General features: G+C 46.8%; 1 protein-coding gene across 2 annotated transcripts in view; it reads left to right on the top strand.

The window, feature by feature from the left end:
• The window catches only part of SCAI (suppressor of cancer cell invasion), a 602,691-nt gene that overhangs the window by 409,019 nt on the left and 175,348 nt on the right, over window positions 1–18,324 (top strand). For both annotated transcript variants that reach the window (XM_086924673.1, XM_086924674.1), the window contains 3 exons: window positions 2,707–2,805; window positions 5,819–5,915; window positions 14,322–14,420. In XM_086924673.1, the coding sequence (XP_086780799.1) occupies window positions 2,707–2,805; window positions 5,819–5,915; window positions 14,322–14,420 (295 nt within the window). The remainder of the gene's footprint in view (window positions 1–2,706; window positions 2,806–5,818; window positions 5,916–14,321; window positions 14,421–18,324) is intronic.

Here is an 18,324-nt window from a genome sequence, read left to right as displayed (position 1 = left end):
GCAGTCCTATTGGCCTGATGGGTGTCAGAGGTCAGAAATTGGCTAGATCAATGTATTAATAGATGAGTTGGTCTAACTCTTTTTATGAGTCTTTAATGAGTGCTGTAATTCTGACCACCCCATGATGTTAATGCTTAGTTTTTCTTGTTATATTGGTACCATTCAATGTAGCATGCATATCTGCCTGTCACCTGACAAAGCATGCTTCACCATCACATGGCATAAGAAAAGCCACTATTGTGCTTGGCAAAAAGAAGTAGGCATAGGATTAATAAATTACAATCTTGCTGCTGGGAATGAGAAAATGTAAATCTAAAATTGAATATTGAGTCAAGTACTGTCAGTTTTATGCCCTTGACACTTAATGATTGACAGGTCATGGCTTAACAAGTATATATTGCCCATCCTTCATTCTGCCGTTGTCTGATTTATGTCGGTAAGCGCAGTAACCTCAATGGAATCTTTCATGACTTTATTACCCGCGGCATCCAAAAATCTTGATCGGGTTATTGCTAGCAGGCGATGAAAGTCCTTTTTAGCATCTTCAGCCCTACTTGGTATTCTTGTCAAAGAGATGTACTTCTCATTCTGGTAACGCCGCTCGGATGAATTCCATGTTGATAATGGAAGGGAAATTTCTGCAGTGGCAGTTCTCCAAAGGTTCTTGTAAGATGCAGCCCTTTCCAGTCCTCATCATGCACCCTCTTACAGCCAAGGTGCTTCACTGTAGACTCAAGTAGAAAGAGATAAGAATTTGTCAAAGTGGAACACCCTCTAAGTTGTTTTAGTTATAGGAAGGAATACCTATGAATAATGTGAACTTTAATCGAGACTTCTGTAGCAAAGTAGTGTGTTTTGCTTCTCTTTGATCAGGATCAGGCAGCATCAGCTGCTTGATAATTTATATATAAATGTTTTTGTCCTCATTTACCTCAGACTCCCATAACTGTCACCCAACCTTTATTTCCTATTCTTGCCCTTGGTCAGGTGTGGGGGTAGACAAAATGCCCAGGAGGCTGCGTCTCTCTCATATTGCTAGATTCCTGAACCTGCATTATAAACACAGCCAGGAGGGCTGTACAGGTGTAATCATTAGACAAGGTGTATACGCTTTGCATTTCTACTCATCACCCCACTTATGTCCCTGCCACTCTATTGGTGATCTCCAAACCTTTCTTCTTGGATGCTTTCCTCGATGAATCCATTTTGGATTTGTAGAAGAGGCCATCTAGTCATTCCGCATCTGGGGGGAGGCAAGGGCGGGGGGGGCGGAGGAAGCCACCGCTCACCCTATTTCTACGTATTTCCCTTCTTGCCAGTATCATAGAATAACAAGCATTTGCAATGCAATAGATCTCGCGATTGCGAGATTTTGAGCTATTGGCATTGTTAATGGCAATGCAATGCCTTTTTTTGTATGTTTGAAAAAACCTGCATTTATAAATGGCATTGTCATTTACAATATCAATAGATCAAAGTTTATAATAACCGTGACCAATTGGATTGCAAATGCTTGTTGTTTACAAGCGCCCAGTGCTGCGCTTTCACGTTAATAGCGGTTACGCCCCTTTGTTTTGACGAGCCGTGTCTAAAGAAAGGTTATTGGCCGCTATTAAAGTGAAAGTGCGGTAATGGGACGCTTTTATCAAACAAATAAAGCATGTGTTTGTCAATTTGACAAACAAATCCTTCTTTTTATAAAAGCGCCCCTTGAAAGCGAGCATGGACTCTGAATGTTGCACGAAAGTATCTCAGAGAAACTATTAAAGCAAATAGTCCTTACAGACTAAAGAAGACCTACACTGTAATGACTGAAGTAAAAGGGCCAGTCCTCATGGGAGGTTACAAATGTAGACAAGGCAGTACTAAGGAGGGACTAACAAACCTATTAACGAATCAGAAGCCAGCATTTAGGAAGGACAATGACAGAAGCCAATGACAAATATGGGCAGAGAGTGTGCAGGGTTTAAGGCCATACTCCAATACAGCATGGCTCGCAGAGCAGCGCATACGCTACCCAGGCTCGACCTACAAAAGGTTTCTAATATCATTGGTAAACATCTATACTACTCCAAAAATAATCATCAAAAGACTTATATTATCATGTACCCCCAAAATGCTTATACGGTCTTATCCACTTCAATTGGGAATTGATATTGAGATCAGAACCTTTGATTCTACGTATATGCAGGACGTTAACTATCAGTAGAGTGGGCATTTGGGCTTATATAAAACAGTTTTTTTTCCACATTAACATTGACTTTGTGCAGAACATTTCAGAAACCATATATTTTTTCGAAAGCTGTTTTTTCAATGTGCTTTCTTACCTTCTGAGTATCAGCAAGTATACGAGGTCCTAGAGTAAAACGTATTTGTAGAGTATGTCACACAAAGGAGTTTATTCAAGCGTCACCTCTTGCGTTTATGAGTTTATTCTTTTGTTTATTAACATTTGATATCTTTGTACATAAGATTAAAGCAGATTAACGTTGTCACTTAGGAAAAAAAAAATCAAAGCAAAACTTCACAAGAGACCAATATAGTGAGGCAGAGGAGATACCCTAAAATATTTCATATTAACAAGCAGCTCCATAGTCTTTGTTGATTGTTTTGTGCATATCTTCTACCAAGCTTACAGCCTTCCTTGCTGCTTGTGTTTTAGTTTCCATCTCATGAACGGTGATTACTCCTATGTTTCTTCCACAGTTTACGTACCTCTGAAACAAGTTACCTGAACGAGGCCTTCTCCTTCTATTCCGCAATCCGACAGCGATCTTATTACTCTCAAGTCAATAAAGAAGACCGGTAAGACTGATCGATTCCACTGTCTTCCCAAACATTAATTTAACCTACTACCTCCAGTGTGTTCTGATAGTTACTGATAACCCACACTACTTTCTCATTGTAAAGAAGCAGGTGCTAAATAAAGGTCCTTTCTGGAGACTCCATCACTGCATGATCTCACTAATGAAGGTTTGAGGCTCCGCGTAGACCCAGGACACAAAGTCCTTGGAGATTTGTTGGCGGGATCAGTGCTAGAGAAGCTTGCGGCTTGACTGCTCTGTCCTCACCAGCGGTGGTCACCGGTGTAGCTAGCAATTACTGCCCTGGTACTAAGGAGCATGAGCATAACTCAAGCTGGCAGAAATGAACTGCAGCCTAGAAGAGGAGACAGGAAAGCAATAATTCCCTTTCCATTTCTCTTAACTTGAAGGCTGTATGGTTTTTGACACTTCGCGCGTCCGTCACCTCGATCTCTGCTCCGTGGTCACGCCACTGTGACCAGATCGCTCAGGGGAGGAAAGCCAGGTTGTCATTGGGTGTTGTCTGTATTTTTTCCCTTGAATAGTTGACCAGCAGTGAGTCATTGTTGTGTGTCAGATGCAAGAGGAGCTTCTTGCCTCTGTCATTCCTGCATAGGGTATGGTTTGACCTTTGAGCGTGCACCCAATTTTTGATCTTGAGCATAGTCTTTAAATTTCCCGGATCATCCTGACTCATCTAAGGAGCGTTTATCGAGGGACTGCTCTTCAGGTTTGAGGCATGGGCATTGGGTACGGAGGCTCTCACTCAAAAAATGTGCCTTTAGCACAGTCACCAAATAAATGTAATGCGTGAAAGGCAAGAGGAATGGATTTTTCAATTTTTCCACATATTTTTTGGAGTTTTGTGTTGAACAAGTTTGTTCTTTTTATGGTCTGGCTTGACAGCACAGCTGTCACCAGAATATTATGTGAGCATCATTAGAAAAGGGCTTTGACTCCGCCCACATGCTGAGAGCCAGAAGTACTTGTTTTTATTGGGCAGATGTTGTGTGCTTCCACAAAAAAAGTGCTTGCCCTCCACTCAGCTGTGATCAGTTTATTTATCCAGCTGCCCTAGCTTGAACTTTCAGGGGAAAACCCATGATATTGGAATGCTCTTAAAGTGTCTTAGATAACTAGATAATGTATGTTGGTTTTCTCTGGCAGTAGCACAGCTGGGAGGAGGGCAGTCATTAACCTGGATACTTTCTTCGATCTGGCTTGACAGTACATTCATAAGCCTGGCTTATTGGCATTGTGATGCTTGTTTTATTTTATTGCCTGCCACTTTCATTGGAGCATGATAGGTTCCAGAAAGTATTAACATGTTGTTGATGTGAAATAACAGTAATTAATTAGATTTTATTCAGTACACACTGTGTTTTCTCAGAAAAACTATAGCTTGCATGTTCCTAGAAGGAGTCTTGCTTTCTGTGGTCTGTGACGCTTATTTTGATTTTGAGGGAGTATAAATAATACTCCTCCACGATCCCCCTTCGCGCCAACAGTCACCTTGTTATCATACTCCCACACTTGATGTTGTCTGTCTAGTTCAGGTGTTGAGGTGTTAAGTGATGTGTACATGTGCAGCGTTCCGATGCCTGACTGAAAATACAGTGAAATGACTGAGAATTCCCACTAGTAAAAGGTATAGAAGTCAACAAGACGTATGCCATATACTCCAGCCTTCGATAAGGAAGTCTAGCTGCTGGAACGAAACCCGCAGGACTAATCTCTCCATTATTTCCAGTGACACCAGCCCAGGCCCACCTCTGTTTGTTTTATTAATCTTATTATTTGCATTATAATTAGTCACTGGTTCTTTCCTATACTATTGCACCTGCTGCCCCAGTCTTTCCTCTCTCTCTATGAAGTATAATGGAGGCCGGGCGCAGGCAGGCTCTATGGCCAGCACTTTGTGGGAGAGGGAGCAGGCAAGAAGTCCAGGGCAGAGGCAAAAGATAAAGTGCAGTGGAGGCAAAGGGGGAGAAGGCAGGCAGACGTGCCAAAACGAAGGTGCCTGCCTGGCTTATGGCCGTTAAGAAAGAGTCAAAAAGACTTGTGATTGCAAAAGCTGGGTCAATGGAGTTTGACAGAGGCACGGCTCCTCTGCTAAGGCGGAGGAGCGTCGCCCACCACTTTTAGAGCAGTGAAAAGGTAAAAATAAAATGATAATAACGTTATTATCCTCTCCTCTCCTACCTCTCCTACCTCTGGTCCTCCTGTGGTGTCACCCTTCGCCCTCATACTTTCTACCTCGTTGCACCCTCCATCGTGGAGTAAGTTACTGCCTTCTCTCACTTGCACATTCCTTTTCTGCCTCTCTCCTCTTCTTCTGCCTAGCCCACGGCCAGTCAGCCATCTTCTTTTCCATCACTGAAAAGGATTCCATAGGGAAGTAAGGCGGTAGAAGTGCTTCTTACAGGATTTCTTTAATTTGTATATTTCAAGCCTCAATCTGTGATGTGTGATTATTTTACATGACCTTGGTGTCTGCTCCCTTGTAATACAAACTACTGAACACTCACATGAACCCAAATGCATTAGAAAATTCAGAAATGTAAGAGAGGTGATTTACCAATGACCTTGGTGTCTGCTCCCTTGTAATACAAACTACTGAACACTCACATAAACCCAAATGCATTAGAAAATTCAGAAATGTAAGAGAGGTGATTTACCAATGCTCTTGTCTTAAATTTCTTCTTTTTTTTTTACTCACAGTAACCCTTTTATGCACTTGTAGGGCCTGGAAACATAAGCAAAGGCATACATTTCCAGGGATTTGCAATACCTCCCTGTATGAAAAGAATTTTACTTGTTAGTAAATTCATCTGTTGAGGATGTATGTGAGTTAGATCTCTCACATGTGCTTCTCATTGGATTATGGGAACTGGTGGCACAGAGGTCAATGCCACACAATGCACTTTCACCACTAACAGGACCCACGCGGTACTCGTACCACACATGCTCTCAGTAATGGACCCTTTACCGTTGTTGTGTTTTTCGCACTCTAGGCCTGAACTGGTTGTGAAGAAGCTGCGGTACTACGCCAGGTTTATCGTGGTCTGTTTGCTGCTGAACAAACTGGATATCGTGAAGGAACTTGTGAAGGTAAACGCTGACTCTAGAGTTCTTCTCTCAGTGTCTTTTCCAGCCCCTTCCTGTTTCGGCCACCACTGCTTTAAGGAGCTTCTTCAGGATAAAGTCGTAAAATTCAGGGACTTAAATTTTGGAACTCGTACTTTTCTTGTCTAGTCTAAGTACCTCTAAGCCCAAAGTTCTGTGAGTAAATGACTATGTAAATCAATCCAGCTTCGAAACAATATGATATTTTAAATATTTATTTTTCCATTTTTAAATCGTACCTGTAATTTTATCGTGCATTTTGCTTGTGTGCTTTTATGGTCATTGTCTAACATGTACCGAATAAAGCTTCATGAAATGAAAATGACTTCAACAACAAAAAATAGAAGCCCATTCTGAAGGGAGGACGAAAGACAGAGCAACCAATGGGATTTGTGGGTGCCCCAAAGTGATCATATATATGTATGATACATAATCGTTAACAGTGGCTTACCATTGCCATCGAGAGGTTCTGGTGACATAATAAGCTACGAGGCTGATGTTTACTTTGGGATGTTAGCTTGAAAAAGAAGTGTGTTAACAATAGTCACTAATAGGAATTAGAATGTTTAGGTTTTGTTTACCTTTCGTAAATAAGTTGTCGGTAAAACAATTGACCATAGTCACGGCCACTCGATTAATACAATTCTGTGGATACACTGTTTACCATTTAATTATGGAGTTAACACATTTGCCATATAGTTTGTTACATCATTTTAGATCTCAGAAAAATATTCTTTTTTTGCTCAGATTAAAAAAACGCTGGTAGGAAATGTACTGCATAATTTGCATTTTTGCTGCATAATTTGCATTTTTGCGGCATAATTTGCATTTTTGCTGCATAATTTAGATAACGTTGACGTATATTTTGGTCCTTCCTGCCGTATAGTGCTAGTAGCTCTGACATTTGTAAAGCCCTGAAACTTGTAACATAGGTTTTTTTATTTGACTAATATTGTAGCAAGAAGTAGTCCGCCCTCCTGGCTCCTTCAGGATTCCTGCAAGGTCTTAAATTGCACCGCGTTTTATGTCTGTCTTCTTTATTGCTGGCTCCTGAAAGCAACAGTAAACCCTTGTAATAAAGTCATGTTTAGGTCACATCATCCTGAAGATCCTTCCCGTCCTGAGCCTCTGTCAGAATTAAATACAGAGCTGGAGTCAGGGCCAGGGTGCAACATGTTGTTTGTTACATGAATCATCCTGTGAGCTGCCAGGGCCGAGTGGATTTTGTTTGTTTTGTTTCTGTGAATCTCCTGATATGGCTCTGGGTTGGACACAGGAGGCTTTGGCAGGAATAGCAGACACTTTAATGATGATCACAATCTGAAAGGGCAGCTAGAGGGGTGTTTTCTGATTGTGATTCTGTGTATTGCTTCCCGGCTTCTTTTTATTTGTGCAGCATCAGGTGGGTTACAGAAGATCTAGGGTTCCTATAAGCTTTCGTGAATCGCACCCTATAACAGCACTCACAAACATTGTCTTCTCTCAGGTGCTGTTGTGATGGGTGGGTGGACAACCGCTCTCTGACTTCAGTTCACTTAATCCTTTCTGAAACTGGCTCCTTTCACGATTGCACAAGCCAAGATGCACGAAAGCTGTGGTGATTTCATCTTCGCGACTTGTGCTCAGTCACACGACCTCTTCATTAGCGCCCTAGTCACAAAGCTCGTATGCCTCCTAGTCACATTGGCAAGAATAGATTCCAAATCCTGAATCACCAAGTTTGGAGTGGTGCAATTGAGCCTCTAACCTGCAAATGTGACAACTCTGCCAAACGTAGCATTAGTTGGACTTTGGTGGGGTTTCTGGGTGTGTCTACATGCAAGGGCAGGTGAACTCCCAGAAATTCTTAGGTTTGTGGATATTCACGTACCTTCTGTCAGGAAGATTCCATCCTGAAAGCACATGTAAATATAGTCCTGCCGAGGTGATTCCAGAGTGGGAAGGGCAGAGTGCTCCCCCATATGTGTAAAGGAATTGGTTTCTCCTCTGCAAAGATTTTTTTTGCAATAGAAAACCAAAAAGGAAAGTTTGGTTTGTTTGTGCCAATGCACATTTGCGTCATAATTCCACGTGCGGATTTTTCCACCAGGTAATAGTTGAGCGTGCATAAATTTTCTGCATGTGTATTCTTCTGCAGTTCTACAAGTGGCGTAGCTCTCCATTACTTACGGTGTGATTTTTTTGTAAACATCACGAAAGTTGTAAATGTCCTTTAACTCTTGGTGCAATCCTACAGGAGTGTATTTCTGCCAGTTATAGCAGGCTCTGTGATTATTGGTCTAGAAGATTGTGTGTAACCAGTAGGGGCCTTTCTCTTATATGCCTTACTGGCACTGCCATGATTGTCACTGGAGCACATTTTCCAGGTTTCAGCTGCTAGCCCCAGTAGGCACTTATTCTCAGAGCTTCTGCAGGCCCTAGTGTCTAGCGGAAGTGACATCACAGTGAGTCCACAATGGAACACATTAACATGTGAAGACCACTTACATACCTCAATATTACCAAAAAATGGCAAAGATGGAGCCTTCTCCTGGGTCCTGGTTGCATTATTCATAGTAAAATTAAAGTGATGGCTTATTAAAAAAAAAATCTACTCTGAGGTTCAGTGTTAGTTTCTTTTGTGAGACATTTGTAGTAGTGATCATTTGCTTTTCTTCTTTGTAAAGTTCTTCCAAATTCAGCCAGACCCAGCAGGGCCTTTTTAAGTCTAGTTGTGGTGCACATGTCTTTGTTCCCAATCGAACCGCCTGCAGTGGGATCTGCAAATACAGAGGCTGTGTCAAGAAAACAGAAGGGCGGTCCTTTCCCCCCAAATCGAATATAGAGACCAGGAATAAATACTTGAATTTGGCAGAAAAGTGACCAAGTTGAGGCTCGGCTGGGGAACCTCATGTGAGGTGGTTTACCTCTTCAAATAGATCTGTTCTCACTGCCTCCTTGTTTCTGTAGGGTTTTGTATGGGTTATTCAAGCTCTGGGTGTCCACATTCCGCGGTGGAAGTGAGTCAGCTGTAGGGCTTAGGTGGTTTGGTACCAATGGTAATATGGTGTATATATTAATTTACAGCCCCGGTAGCAAAAAGTCTCGTTTTTGTTTTATATTAACAGTCCAAGTGAGTGTCTCTTATCGGATTTTACTTCTGTTATCCACCCTTTGGGCCACATTAGGATGGCGGGCGGATTGCCACCACCGGGCCGGCGGTAGCCCCCGTCGGGGCGATCCGCCCGCCATCCGTGCTGCAAAGACACCCCGCCATATTACCATGGCTGGGAGGTCAGCAGCGGACAGAAAGACCGTCCGCCGCTTTTCCGTCCGTTCGACAAGTCGACCGGGCGGAAAAGGGATCAATATGGTGGCTGTGTCTGTTAGACACCGCCAGCCATATTAAGATGTGGGCTGGAACATGCCTTTCCGTGGCGGCAAAGGCATGTGGGGATTTCTTGCGGGGGCCCGTTGCGGGCCCCCAGGGACTCTGGGGGTTGAAGGGTGCACATGGGGGGCACCTATGGTACCCCCCTGCATTTCAATGTGCAACGTGGCAGGCACCGCGCGGTGCCTGTCACATTATGCATTGAAAATCACAACATGCAGTTTTAGCATTGCGGTGGCCGCAATGTTAAATATGCGGGATGCGCCCGCCAATGTGGCGGGCGCATCCTAATGGGATGTGCGGGACTGCCGCTAGCATTGCAGGCGGTCCCATTTCCCACTGGTTTGTCTGTCCGCCATACTAATGTGCTCCCTAGTGTGGTTCCTAAAGGAAAAGAGAGTAGCCAGAAAATTAGAATACCCGCACTTGACACAAATCTCTAATCCCGCCGAGCTGGCGACGTGTGGAAATCCAGCCCTGCTCTAGAGTTCCTTTCACCTTTTCACCATCCTTCCATCCATCTGCCAATCCTTTCCCCTTCCATCTATTTATTTATCCATCCGTCTCTTCACCTTTCCAACCACTAACCTACTGTCCCATTTAATCATACGTTTCCCATCCAGGCATCCATCTGCCAATTCATTTATGCATCCACCCTTTCGCACATGCTTCCACCCTTTCACACATGCATCCACCCTTTCGCACATGCATCCACCCTTTCACACATGTATCCACCCTTTCACACATGTATCCACCCTTTCTCACATGCATCCACCCTTTCTCACATGCATCCACCCTTCCTCACATGCATCCACCCTTTCTCACATGCATCCACCCTTTTGCACATGCATACACCCTTTTGCACATGCATCCACCCTTTCGCACATGCATCCACCCTTTCGCACATGCATCCACCCTTTCGCACATGCATCCACCCTTTCGCACATGCCTCCACCCTTTCGCACAAGCATCCACCCTTTCACACATGCATCCACCCTTTCGCACATACATCCACCCTTTCGCACATGCATCCACCCTTTCACGCATACATCCACCCTTTCGCACATACATCCACCCTTTCGCACATGCATCCACCCTTTCGCACATGCATCCACCCTTTCGCACATGCATCCACCCTTTCACACATGTATCCACCCTTTCTCATATGCATCCACCCTTTCTCATATGCATCCACCCTTTCTCACATGCATCCACCCTTTCTCACATGCATCCACCCTTTCTCACATGCATCCACCCTTTCTCACATGCATCCACCCTTTCTCACATTCATACACCCTTCCTCACATGCATACACCCTTTTGCACATGCATACACCCTTTCGCACAAGGGTCCACCCTTTCGCACATGCATCCACCCTTTCGCACATGCATCCACCCTTTCGCACATGCATCCAACCTTTCGCACATGCATCCACCCTTTCACATATGCATTCACCCTTTCACACATGCATCCACCCTTTCACACATGCATCCACCCTTTCGCACATGCATCCACCCTTTCACACATGTATCCACCCTTTCTCATATGCATCCACCCTTTCTCATATGCATCCACCCTTTCTCACATGCATCCACCCTTTCTCACATGCATCCACCCTTTCTCACATGCATCCACCCTTTCTCACATGCATCCACCCTTTCTCACATGCATACACCCTTTTGCACATGCATCCACCCTTTCGCACAAGCATCCACCCTTTCACACATACATCCACCCTTTCGCACATGCATCCACCCTTTCGCACATGCATCCACCCTTTCACACATGTATCCACCCTTTCTCATATGCATCCACCCTTTCTCACATGCATCCACCCTTTCTCATATGCATCCACCCTTTCTCACATGCATCCACCCTTTCTCACATGCATACACCCTTCCTCACATGCATACACACTTTTGCACATGCATACACCCTTCCTCACAGGCATACACCCTTTTGCACATGCATACAAACTTCCTCACATGCATCCACCCTTTCGCACATGCATCCACCCTTCCTCACATGCATCCACCCTTTAGCACATGCATCCACCCTTTCGCACATGCATCCACCCTTTCGCATATGCATCCACCCTATCTCACATGCATCCACCCTTTCGCACATGCATCCACCCTTTCACACATGTATCCACCCTTTCTCATATGCATCCACCCTTTCTCACATGCATCCACCCTTTCTCATATGCATCCACCCTTTCTCACATGCATACACCCTTTCTCACATGCATACACCCTTTCTCACATGAATACACCCTTCCTCACAGGCATACACCCTTTTGCACATGCATACAAACTTCCTCACATGCATCCACCCTTTCGCACATGCATCCACCCTTCCTCACATGCATCCACCCTTCCTCACATGCATCCACCCTTTCGCACATGCATCCACCCTTTCGCACATGCATCCACCCTTTCGCATATGCATCCACCCTTTCGCACATGCATCCACCCTTTCGCACATGCATCCACCCTATCGCACAAGCGTCCACCCTTTCGCACATGCGTCCACCCTTTCGCACATGCGTCCACCCTTTCACGCATGCATCCACCCTTTCTCACATGCATCCACCCTTTCTCACATGCATCCACCCTTTCTCACATGCATCCACCCTTTCTCACATGCATACACCCTTCCTCACATGCATACACCCTTCCTCAGATGCATCCACCCTTTCGCACATGCATCCACCCTTTCGCACATGCATACACCCTTTCGCACAAGGGTCCACCCTTTCGCACATGCATCCTCCCTTTTGCACATGCATCCACCCTTTCGCACATGCATCCACCCTTTCGCACATGCATCCACCCTTTCGCACATGCATCCACCCTTTCGCACATGCATCCACCCTTTCGCACATGCATCCACCCTTTCACACATGCATCCACCCTTTCACACATGCATCCACCCTTTCGCACATGCATCCACCCTTTCGCACATGCATCCACCCTTTCACACATGTATCCACCCTTTCTCATATGCATCCACCCTTTCTCACATGCATCCACCCTTTCTCACATGCATCCACCCTTTCTCATATGCATCCACCCTTTCTCACATGCATCCACCCTTTCTCACATGCATACACCCTTTCGCACATGCATCCACCCTTTCGCACAAGCATCCACCCTTTCACACATGCATCCACCCTTTCACACATGCATCCACCCTTTCGCACATGCATCCACCCTTTCGCACATGCATCCACCCTTTCGCACATGTATCCACCCTTTCTCATATGCATCCACCCTTTCTCACATGCATCCACCCTTTCTCATATGCATCCACCCTTTCTCACATGCATCCACCCTTTCTCACATGCATACACCCTTCCTCACAGGCATACACCCTTTTGCACATGCATACACCCTTCCTCACACGCATGCACCCTTTTGCACATGCATACAAACTTCCTCACATGCATCCACCCTTTCGCACGTGCATCCACCCTTCCTCACATGCATCCACCCTTTCTCACATGCATCCACCCTTTCTCACATGCATCCACCCTTTCTCATATGCATCCACCCTTTTTCACATGCATCCACCCTTTTTCACATGCATCCACCCTTTCTCACTTGCATACACCCTTTCGCACATGCATCCACCCTTTCGCACAAGCATCCACCCTTTCACACATGCATCCACCCTTTCACACATGCATCCACCCTTTCGCACATGCATCCACCCTTTCACACATGCATCCACCCTTTCACACATGTATCCACCCTTTCTCACATGCATCCACCCTTTCTCACATGCATCCACCCTTTCTCATATGCATCCACCCTTTCTCACATGCATCCACCCTTTCTCACATGCATCCACCCTTTCTCACATGCATACACCCTTCCTCACATGCATACACCCTTCCTCACATGCATACACCCTTTTGCACATGCATACACCCTTCCTCACAGGCATCCACCCTTTTGCACATGCATACAAATTTCCTCACATGCATCCACCCTTTCGCACATGCATCCACCCTTCTGCACATGCATCCACCCTTCCTCACATGCATCCACCCTTCCTCACATGCATCCACCCTTTAGCACATGCATCCACCCTTTCGCACATGCATCCACCCTTTCGCACATGCATCCACCCTTTCGCACATGCATCCACCCTTTCGCACATGCATCCACCCTTTCACACATGTATCCACCCTTTCTCATATGCATCCACCTTTTCTCACATGCATCCACCCTTTCTCATATGCATCCACCCTTTCTCACATGCATCCACCCTTTCTCACATGCATACACCCTTCCTCACATGCATACACCCTTTTGCACATGCATACACCCTTCCTCACAGGCATACACCCTTTTGCACATGCATACAAACTTCCTCACATGCATCCACCCTTTCGCACATGCATCCACCCTTCCTCACATGCATCCACCCTTTCTCACATGCATCCACCCTTTCTCACATGCATACACCCTTTCTCACATGCATACACCCTTTCTCATATGCATACACCCTTCCTCACATGCATACATTCTTTTGCACATGCATACACCCCTTCCTCAGATGCATCCACCCTTTCGCACATGCATCCACCCTTTCGCACATGCATCCACCCTTTCGCACAAGCGTCCACCCTTTCACACATGCATCCACCCTTTCGCACATGCATCCACCCTTTCGCACATGCATCCACCCTTTCGCACAAGCATCCACCCTTTCACACATGCATCCACCCTTTCGCACATGCATCCACCCTTTCACGCATACATCCACCCTTTCGCACATACACCACCCTTTCGCACATGCATCCACCCTTTCACACATGCATCCACCCTTTCACACATGCATCCACCCTTTCACACACCCACCCTCTTTCCTGATCTTTCCTAACCCTGTTATTAATAAGTATTTTGTCAACAGACTTGCAGGCAGAGGAGACCCACAAGCAATGCATTAACTTATCAGTGTAGAGACGCCCTTTTCATCACGTTTTTGCTGTCTTTAAATGTCCATTTCAGGAGCTGTCGGATGAGATCGAAGACTACACGCACCGTTTTAACACAGAGGATCAGGTGGAGTGGAACCTGGTGCTGCAGGAGGTGGCCGCCTTCATAGAGGTAAGATTTGGGGGGAGGCTGGGAATACAGCTGATGCCTCCAGCTTTTTCTCTGACATGTTTTGCTTTGCACTGTGAAAGACATAAAATGTTTTAAAAGAACACAGTACACCTTTTAAAAACAAGAGAAAATAGTTTAACATGCCTGACATGGGACCATTCGAGACTGCTGAGATTATCTTGTGCTCAATTCTTACACATTACCTTGTGTTCCCCGTGTTGCACATCACCTTGAGGTTCCCGTGTTGCACATCGCCTTGCATGCCCCGTGTTGCACATCGCCGTGTGTGCCCCGTGTTGCACATCGCCTTGCGTTCCCTGTGTCGCACGTCGCCTTACGTGTCCCATGTTGCACATTGCCTTGCGTGCCCCGTGTTGCACATCGCCTTGCGTGCCCCGTGTTTCACATCACCTTGCCTGGTGCCCCGTGTTGCACATCGCCTTGCGTGCCTCATGTTTCACATAACAATAATAATAATAGTTTATTAGACAATTAAAACCATAAATGAGTTGAGACTGCTGAGATTATCCTGTGCTCAACTCTTGCACATCGCCTTGTGTTCCCCGTGTTGCACATCATCTTGTGTTCCTATGTTGCACATCGCCTTGCATGTCCCGTGTTGCACATCACCTTGCATGCCCCGTGTTGCACATCGCCGTGCGTTGCCCGTGTTGCACATCGCCGTGCGTGCCCAATGTTGCACATCGCTTTGCATGCCCCGTGTTGCACATCGCCTTGTGTGCCCCGTGTTGCACATCGCCTTGCGTGGCCCGTGTTGCACATCACCTTGCGTGCCTCATGTTGCACATAACAATAATAATAATAGTTTATTAGTCAAACTGCTAAGATTATCCTGTGCTCAACTCTTGCACATCGCCTTGTGTTCCCCGTGTTGCACATCATCTTGTGTTCCTAATTTGCATATCACCTTTCGTGCCCCGTATTGCACATCGCGTTGCGTGCCCCGTGTTGCACATCACCTTGCGTGCCCCGTGTTGTACATCACCTTGCGTTGCCCGTGTTGCACATAGCCTTGCAAGCCCTGTATTGCACATCACCTTGCGTGCCCAGTGTTAGTCATTGCCTTGCGTGCCCCGTGTTGCACATCACCTTGCATGCCCCGTGTTGCATATCGCCTTGTGTTGCCTGTGTTGCACATCGCCTTGCGTGCCCCATGTTACACATAGCCTTGCGTTCCCTGTGTTGCACATTGCCTTGCGTGCCTCGTGTTGCACATGACCTTGCGTGCTCCGTGTTGCACATCGTGTTGCATGCCCCGTGTTGCACATCTCCTTGCATGCCCCGTGTTGCACTTCGCCTTGCGTTGCCCGTGTTGCACATCGCCTTGCGTGCCCTGTGTTGCAATGGCCTTGCATTCCCTGTGTTGCACATCGCCTTGCGTGCCCTGTGTTGCACATCGCCTTGCGTGCCCCGTGTTTCACATCACCTTGTGTGCTCCGTGTTGCACATCGCCTTGCATGCCCTGTGTTGCACATCGCCTCGCGTGCCCCATGTTGCTCATCGCCTTGCATTGCCCATGTTGCACATCCCCTTGCGTGCCCCGTGTTGCACATGGCCTTTCATTCCCTGTGTTGCACATTGCCTTGCGTGCCCTGTGTTGCACATCACCTTGCGTGCTCCGTGTTGCACATTGCCTTGCATACCCTGTGTTGCACATCTCCTTGCATGCCCCGTGTTGCACATCGCCTTGCGTTGCCCGTGTTGCACATCGCCTTGCGTGCCCCGTGTTGCACATGCGGTACAAAAGGGGGTGGTGATGGACAGAGCATCTGAATCAATCAAACACTCACACCCAGTCAAAAGATCTGGGTTTAATCCATCACCGTTCTTTAGCCCACTCTGCCACCCCAGTTCAGACATGGCTATATGCAAATCAGTCTGACCCTGTGCCTCATGGGAACAGTCCAGCCCGAACTGCCAAGCCATGTCTTCCCTGGACCGGAAACAAGCTTCCGAGGACCGGTTTCTGGCATTCCAGCCGTCTTCAGCCCGGCTTGCTTGAATCCAGTGGCAAAGTGAGCAAGGGACTCATGTCTGAGCATACCCTGCCACACTTATGGCGGCCAAAAGCGGTACAAAAGGGGGTGGTGATGGACGGAGCATCTGAATCAATCAAACACTCACACCCAGTCAAAAGATCTGGGTTTAATCCATCACCGTTCTTTAGCCCACTCTGCCACCCCAGTTCAGACATGGCTATATGCAAATCAGTCTGACCCTGTGCCTCATGGGAACAGTCCAGCCCGAACTGCCAAGCCATGTCTTCCCTGGACCGGAAACAAGCTTCCGAGGACCGGTTTCTGGCATTCCAGCCGTCTTCAGCCCGGCTTGCTTGAATCCAGTGGCAAAGTGAGCAAGGGACTCACGTCTGAGCATACCCCGCCACACTTATGGCAGCCAAAAGCGGTACAAAAGTACATTGCCTTGCGTGCCCTGTGTTGCACATCCCCTTGCGTGCTCCGTGTTGCACATCGCCTTGCGTGCCCCGTGTTGCACATCGCCTTGCATGCCCCGTGTTGCACATCGCCTTGCATGCCCCGTGTTGCACATCGCCTTGCGTGCCCCGTGTTGCACATCGCCTTGCGTGCCCCGTGTTGCACATCGCCTTGCGTGCCCCGTGTTGCACATCGCCTTGCGTGCCCCGTGTTGCACATGACCTTGCGTTCCCCGTGTTGCACATCACCTTGCATGGTCCCCCAAGTTGCACATCGTCTTGCGTGCCCCGTGTTACACATCGTCTTACATGCACTGTGTTTAACTTTGCCTGCCTTGTGTCCCTCATGTTGCGCAGCACCTTGCCTGCCCGGTGTTCCACATTGCCTGGTGTCCCCCGATTTGCACATCGTGCTGTTCTGTGCTGTTTTCATTAAATATGATAATAGGAAATGTGTCTATAAGTGCTTCACTACTGAAATATTGGGGGAAAACATTGTAAACTTTATCAACAGCAAAAAAATGTAATATGTACTCTAATGCCGCTGTCATCAGGGCGGAGAGGCCTGAATATTTTAAGTTCATGTTCAAAACTATCGCTTTCAATAAACACCTCTCCAAGCAATGTTATAATCTAGTCTTCCAAGATGAGCCTCCTCTGCATGTTTAAGAAATACACGTTTTTGAATTTTGAAGAGACGTTATAATATTGTATATGACGTTTATGGCACGAATTACATGCTAAACATGTTCATGGCTCGGCCCCTGCACGGGCTCTTAGAGCCGAGCCGGACCATTGGCTCGGCTCAGCCGGACTCCCCTGCTCGTTTGCTGGCTCGCCTTCTCTCGTTTCCATGCACACGGCCCTGTGCGTCTCATCTTTAGACCCCCTTGTGCTCTCAAGGTGCACAGCATAAAGCCCTCACCTCGGGCACAGCGCCCTGTGCTCCTTGAGGCATCACTATTACTAGGGTTCAGCGCGTGCCGTCCTGGTGCACACAATATTTTGGTTGTGATACTTGCTCCGTGTGCTCTGATACACGTATGTTTGCAAGTCTGTGTGCACACGTGCCTGTACACGTGACGTTTTGCATTGTGAACCTGGAAGTCAGTAAGTTTGCTGGTCGTCCGCACGTGCTCCCTTAGGTGTGTGCGCCACCCCTTTCGCTTTGCCAATGCTTGTTTCAGTGTACGATTGAGAGCCGCTTCTCCGATCTCCGTCTTGCTGCCTTTGTTGATTTTAATTACACGCCGCGGCGCTGATTGGAATTGATTTTCGCAGTGATTTAGAAACATCCCTTCGGGTGGACGATGTCTTCAGGATTACCTGTCAGTGGCTCAATGTGAAATGGAAACTTCACCCCCGGAGGGAAGGGGGGCCGGGCCCCCACCCTCCAGGGGGCCTCCTTTCAACCCAAGGCCTAACAATGGCCCAGGCGCACGGAAGCCT

Source organism: Lissotriton vulgaris, chromosome 5 (assembly GCF_964263255.1).
Source record: "Lissotriton vulgaris chromosome 5, aLisVul1.2, whole genome shotgun sequence".
In the NCBI taxonomy this organism is placed as follows: domain Eukaryota; kingdom Metazoa; phylum Chordata; class Amphibia; order Caudata; family Salamandridae; genus Lissotriton; species Lissotriton vulgaris.
Note: the sequence above shows the minus strand (reverse complement) of the source record. Positions and strands in the feature narration are given on the sequence as shown.